Source organism: Triplophysa rosa, linkage group LG11 (genome assembly GCF_024868665.1).
Source record: "Triplophysa rosa linkage group LG11, Trosa_1v2, whole genome shotgun sequence".
Classification (NCBI taxonomy): domain Eukaryota; kingdom Metazoa; phylum Chordata; class Actinopteri; order Cypriniformes; family Nemacheilidae; genus Triplophysa; species Triplophysa rosa.
The window spans coordinates 7,674,376-7,681,732 of NC_079900.1; the positions used below are offsets into that span (position 1 = coordinate 7,674,376).

At 37.5% G+C, this 7,357-nt stretch overlaps 1 protein-coding gene across 1 annotated transcript; it reads left to right on the forward strand.

Moving 5' to 3' along the window:
* The first annotated feature begins 9 nt into the window (after positions 1 to 9).
* On the forward strand, positions 10 to 2,178 carry LOC130562022 (zinc finger protein 501-like). The gene is made up of 2 exons (XM_057346809.1): positions 10 to 539; positions 931 to 2,178. Exons 1-2 carry the CDS (start codon positions 224 to 226, stop codon positions 1,884 to 1,886), a joined length of 1,272 nt encoding a protein of 423 aa, XP_057202792.1. The 5' UTR covers positions 10 to 223; the 3' UTR covers positions 1,887 to 2,178.
* The last annotated feature ends 5,179 nt before the right edge of the window (positions 2,179 to 7,357 follow it).

Genomic DNA, 7,357 nt, shown 5'->3' on the forward strand with positions numbered 1-7,357 from the left:
TATATTCTATATAAAGCTCCAGTGCTTGTGATGTGTGTTGTTTATGTTTTGTTGTTAGATTGTGGTAAAGGTTGAGACCTACCAGACAGACGCTCAGGAGACTGCTTCTGACAGCAATCACAGCTTGAATCAGGATGAATCTACTGATCAAACCTCCACAGAGTCTCTGGATTCTGTCTGTGTCTCTGGAGAACAGCAGATCCTGTACACCAAACCACTGAAGATGTGTTCTGTCAAACTGATGGACTGCAGGAAACTGATGGAGATTAAAACAGAACCCATAGTAAAGCAAGAACAAACTGACGAAGATAAAGATTTGTTTTCTTCAGTGAAACTGTTAAACAGCATGAACATGATGGAGATAAAAACAGAACCCATAGTAAACCAAGAACAAACTGACGAAGATAATGATTTGTTTTCTTCAGTGAAACTGTTAAACAGCATGAACATGATGGAGATAAAAACAGAATCAACAGCAGAGGAACTTTACACGGATGAAGATGAGTATAACGATGATGATGATGATTTTATTCTTTCAGGTATGTTTCTTCTGTTGTCTTTTCACAATATTTCACTGTCATGTGAGTTTTGGTCATGAAGGGGTTTTTTGTCGCATATGTCATACTGAAAAGTTTCTTATATTCTGTCCTGACTAGTTTCTGGTGCTTCTGAGTCAGTGAATTCGTTAATTAATTTTCATTCAGACTTTGAATTTGTTCATATGTCCTGTGTGCGGTCACTCTTCTAATCTCAAGCTGAACAAACTTGCTCTCAACATTTGGTTGATTATTTTAAGTATTTATTGTGGTTATTGTATGAAGGTGATCATATTTAACACATTAAAAAAAGACTGACAGCTGTATATATAGAAAACGATACATAAATTCACCCTTTTATTTCCACTGTTTATTACGCTTGTGTTCATTTCAGATGAGAGCAGTGGTTTGTGTTGTGATGGAGAAACAGCCTCTACATCAAATCAGCGACTGACAGCACAAACTCTTTCCTGCATCACCCGTGGAAAGACATTCAGTTCACAGAGACATTTAGAGACACATGAGAGAAAACACACAGAACAGAAACTCTTCACCTGCACCAGATGTAACATCAGCTTTCCTACCATACAAGAGAAGAAACTTCATTCACAAGAGCACAGAGAGAAGACACAGTTTCACTGTGAGCAGTGCGGGAAGAATTTTGTCTCCTCTTCAAGTCTGAAGATCCACATGAGGACACACAGTGAAGAAAAGCGTTTCAACTGCAGTGAATGTGACAAATATTTCAGAACCAAACGAAATCTTGCTACTCATAAGAGAATTCACAAGAAAATGGAAAAACCACACAAGTGTCCTCACTGTGAGTGGAGATTCAGGTACACGTTCCTTCTGACGAAACATGTGCAATTACACACAGATGAGAGACCGTATCAGTGCAGTGAATGTGGAAAAACCTTTAAGCAGTCATATGATCTAAAGTCACACCAAAGAACACACACTGGTGAGAAACTCTATCAATGTTCACGCTGTGATAAACGATTCCTTAAAAAATCAAATCAGATGATCCATGAGAGAATTCACACTGGAGAGAAACCTTATATCTGCTCTCACTGTGGAAAGAGCTTTTCTAATCCATCTAATTTCAGAGATCACCAGAGAATTCACACTGGAGAGAAACCTTATTACTGCACCGCTTGTGGAAAGAGTTTCGGTCGATATGACACTCTAGAAAAACATAAGAGAATTCATACAGGAGAGAAACCTTATAAATGTTGTCAGTGTGACAAGACGTTTGCTCGATCAGATGGCCTGAAAACCCATCAGAGAGTTCATACTGGAGAGAATCAGAAGGAACATGCTGAAGAACAAACTGTACTAGAATCATCATAGTCTTTTACTTTTTTTATAAACGGTGTCTGCCTGTTAATTAATAATTGTTTTTGTGTGAGATTTTCTGCAATCTATGTAGCTATCAGTTTGAACTGGTCAGGTAGGGTCTTTCACTGCAAGTCATGTCAATTGTTTTTGTCGTGTATGAACAGAACTAAAAATGATGTTTTTCAACTGTCATCACTCATCAGTTTAATTAGCAACTTCTTTACATGGCAATTTAGAGTTCTGGATTCACATTTAAAACTAACTTTGTAACCATTATAATAAACGGTTCATTTTTTGTTACTAATGTACAGTCAGCCGGTTGTTATCGCAAGAATAAATCCTGACAGTGATCAGGACCCAACGCGAAGCGGATACTCTTACATCACACTGAAGGGGTTTGCCTTTTTTTTAATTGTTTTTGAAAAAAAAATGTACATGCCCACAAACGACATAAATTTATAGCACCATTTATAAGCATTTGATCTGCAGTGGAGTCACACACACAAACTTGGTTCCCGCTGGCAGTATGAACACACAGTCTTCAGTACAACTAAACCATTGGCTTTTTGAATGTAATTTGTTTTGATAAGCAGCTGAAATAATTCCATCACCAAATAAATCAATTAGAGATCAGCGAGTCAATTGAAGCTCAGTGAATCAATCGGAGATCAGTGAAACCATGAGTGAATTATTTGGAGATGAGTGAATCAATTTTGAAATTTCAATAAAAATGGTCTAAATAATCCAAACTATTGACAGATTGTTGACAAACAACTTAATACTTAGTTAAATACAAAGGTATACAGTTTTGACTTGTGTGAGGTAATATATTCAATCTAGAAAAAATAAATTCTCAGAGAATGTGTTTATTACTAATATATTAAATCATCTGTTTATATTAACCCTTGATGCATGAGCGAGCCCAGACATGAATTCATGATGTGACCTATGCTTTAAAAACAAAGAAAACTGCTTCAAAAACTTTGAGACATTTAAACACCAAATATTCACATCTCACCTGGCAGTATGGTGTAAACCTTTGTTAACTACTGCAGCCAAAGAAACTAAGACAGACAACAAGCAATGCATGTTGAAACATCAGTTTGATTTTCTCTCTTTGGTGTTTTCATGAGTGTAAACAGTGTTGTCTGTGTGAATTGTTGTGTTCAGATGTTGACAATGGATGTGATGTGCATCAGATGTGACAATGGATGTCACAAGAGGATGTGATGTGCTGTAAATCAGTAGGAACTGATCTGTCCATGCTGGATATTGATGATTTCATCACAGAAATTTGTCAGCTGAAGAAATAGGTGGCGTTACTAGAGGCAAAGCTGAGGTCATGAACAAAACACAGAGGTTTGGACACATTAAACACCATTTATATCAATCACTCTCACTGTTTTTATCAGAATCAGAAAGAGCTTTATTGCCAAGTATGTTTGCACATACAAGGAATTTGTTTTGGTGACAGGAGCATCCAGAACACAGAAACAGCAACAACAGTACACAGACACCATAACACAATAGAATACAGTACACAGATGATTTAAATAAGGGCCTATAGGTATAAAAAATTAAGAAATACAATACAATAAACATAAGATAAAGATATAGAGAGTAAGCTATGTGTGTATGTAAATATGTATTTATGTATCTATTGTATGTACAAGGTATGTGCTATATACAGCAGAATGAAATATAATTGACAGAAAAAGTTGTATAAAAATAGATATTATCTGGAGGATATAATTAATATTGCACTTAATTATTATTGCACAGAGTTATTAATTGCACGGTGGGTAAAAAAAATTTAACCGTTCAAGAGGTAGACGGCATGAGGGAAGAAGCTGTTTTTGTGTCTGGTTGTTTTGGTGCTCAGTGCTCTGTAGACGCTCTGGACATGTTGAGGAAAATCAGTCTAGGAAAACGAAGAAGGTCCAGGTGTCAAGAGAATTGAACTTTATTTGCTCGAGCCAACAAAGTGAGATGTCCTCAAAGCATCTGCAGATACATTATTTTGCATCAACAGTTATACACAAACTTCAGAGGGCGTTCTCCGCCCTTTACAAATCAGGTAAGGTCCTGTTATCTCTTATTTTCTTTAGCCAATCCCTTTCGTCCACCCTTATTTCCTAAGCAACAAGGAATGGTTCTAACTGTGGCAGACCAATTGTAATTTAGTTTTTTAAATAGATTTACACACAATAAGTGTGCTAATTTTTCTCAATGATACCAGTCTCCGAATGTTACAGAAAAAACATTTGTACCAATATTACTGGACCAAGACCATTACTATGGATACTCATAAACAAGTCCCCAGAATTTATGGAAGCTTTTGAACGGAAAGGTTGGTTCGCTTTTAGACCTCAAAGCCTTAAACTCTAGGCCTCAAAACCTTAGGCCTCAGACATTACTGGTTGTTCAGGGTGCTCAGATATGCTCGAAAACCATACAAAGTGCATTTGTGTAAGTAATCATTTGTTAGATATACTGATTTCAATACCTTTAGTAATAAAACTGTTATATCATAAAAGTTCAACAACTCTTTAATAAAAGTGTGATTTATCTGTTAGCTACATTTCATATGAATACTTCTTAGTTAAACATAATAACAGTGCATAACATAATTGTGGTGAGTGAAGAATTGATTATAGTGTGCTTTTACTTTATACGGTAGTGAAAATCCATCATAAGTTCCTTAGAAATACACAAAAGACACTGCGTGTGACAGTAATCACGCCTTGAATCGGGATGAATCTACTAATCAAACCTCCACAGAGTCTCTGGATTCTGTCTGTAACGCTGGAGAGCAGCAGATCCTGCACACCATACCACTGAACATGTGTTCTGTCAAACTGATGGACTGCATGAAAACAGAACCCACATCAGATGAAGAACAGAGAGATAAAGAAAATGATTTGCTTTCTTCAGTGAAAGTGATAAACAGCAGGAACATGGAGATAAAAACAGAACAGTAAAGGAAGAACAGATTGATGAAGACGAGAATCTTGATGATGATGATTTTATCCCTTTAGGTATCATTCTTTAATGTTGTTGCTATGCATGTATATATTTTGTGTTTCTTTTGTAAACAACCAGAAATGTGTTGACTAATGAGATTTTAATATAATAATAAAATAAATATTTAATTTAATATTTTAATTTATTCATATTTAGGGACAATAATATTATGGGGGTCAATGGGGATATGATATCAAAATTATGAGAAGTATTGGGAACCTCATTGTTGTTTTCAGACCAGTTCTGGTGTCATCAACCTTTTAGTGCCACATACAAAAACATTTCAAGAATTAAGTTGTAATATTTTGAGAATAAAATTGCACGATCAAAGTTGTAGCAAAAATAAACATCATATTTCCTGAATGAAAGGGTTAACCATGGTATTTGTTATAAGACTATGGAAAGGAAATCATAGCTATGACAGAGCTGACTTTAAATGGAATTTATATTTAGTGATGCTTTTGAAAAAAGCTCACTATTATTATTTGAACATACTTATTCTTTACAATTCTTGTTCCGCCACTTTTTCGGCTCGCTACTTGTCCCGCAGCTTTTGTCGTAGACCCATGAATGAGGGCCCATTGAGGAATGGTGTGCTATGACTTTTAGAAGCGATCGGGTGGGTGGTGTTCAAAACCACCCGAAAAATCCCATTGACTTAACATTGCGCCCAACTTTGACGGATCGTAGCTCCGAGCGAGGATCTCGTAGAAACATGCGGGTTACCACATTTGAAGAGGCTATCAGGCTCTGTAACAACATACATCACAATGGGGTGTAAATTGCATCCCTGGGGTGTAAGAGCCACCCAAAATTCCCCATTGACTTATAATGGGAAAGGAAATATGCCCATATAAGGCGTAAAACTGTCTCGTGTTGAATATCTTTGCAGAACACTGTGTAGAGACAAGGGGGTGGGCTCATTTTACTCAGGCAACCAATCAGTGTCACATTATCATCATGAAGCTATTAGGCCACGCCCATAGCAACCATTTACAGCAACCTAGCAACCGATCCCATAGACTCCCATTATAAAAAAGTCCANGAAATGTGTTGACTAATGAGATTTTAATATAATAATAAAATAAATATTTAATTTAATATTTTAATTTATTCATATTTAGGGACAATAATATTATGGGGGTCAATGGGGATATGATATCAAAATTATGAGAAGTATTGGGAACCTCATTGTTGTTTTCAGACCAGTTCTGGTGTCATCAACCTTTTAGTGCCACATACAAAAACATTTCAAGAATTAAGTTGTAATATTTTGAGAATAAAATTGCACGATCAAAGTTGTAGCAAAAATAAACATCATATTTCCTGAATGAAAGGGTTAACCATGGTATTTGTTATAAGACTATGGAAAGGAAATCATAGCTATGACAGAGCTGACTTTAAATGGAATTTATATTTAGTGATGCTTTTGAAAAAAGCTCACTATTATTATTTGAACATACTTATTCTTTACAATTCTTGTTCCGCCACTTTTTCGGCTCGCTACTTGTCCCGCAGCTTTTGTAGTAGACCCATGAATGAGGGCCCATTGAGGAATGGTGTGCTATGACTTTTAGAAGCGATCGGGTGGGTGGTGTTCAAAACCACCCGAAAAATCCCATTGACTTAACATTGCGCCCTACTTTGACGGATCGTAGCTCCGAGCGAGGATCTCGTAGAAACATGCGGGTTACCACATTTGAAGAGGCTATCAGGCTCTGTAACAACATACATCACAATGGGGTGTAAGTTGCATCCCTGGGGTGTAAGAGCCACCCAAAATTCCCCATTGACTTATAATGGGAAAGGAAATATGCCCATATAAGGCGTAAAACTGTCTCGTGTTGAATATCTTTGCAGAACACTGTGTAGAGACAAGGGGGTGGGCTCATTTTACTCAGGCAACCAATCAGTGTCACATTATCATCATGAAGCTATTAGGCCACGCCCATAGCAACCATTTACAGCAACCTAGCAACCGATCCCATAGACTCCCATTATAAAAAAGTCCAGGTGGATATTTTTGCAACACAGTGTCATAGAGACAAGGGGGTGGGCTCGTTTTACTCAGGCAACCAATCAGTGTCCCAGGATCATCAGGAAGCTGTTACGGTTTGGTCGGGTCATCACCTGGCATGGGGATTGTTTTGTTTTTTGTCGAGCACATGGCTGTCACCGAGCTTCGGCCAGCCTCGTGCTTGTGTCTGCGTCATTTGCCCCACCCTCGTGTTTTCGTATGACTTCTCTTGCACTGGTGTTTTTCCATTCCGTGCTCACACGCCTGTTGGCTCGTCACTCGTTAGACTTCATCATTCCCTTAATTACTCCACACCTGATTATGATCTCCTCGTTACGTTCTCTTTATAATTCCCTCTGTGTTTGTTGTCCAGTGTCTGTTCGTTGTGGATTTTTCTGCCCCAGACTGCCCCAGGTGTAGCTGCGGCTCGCCAGCAGATGTT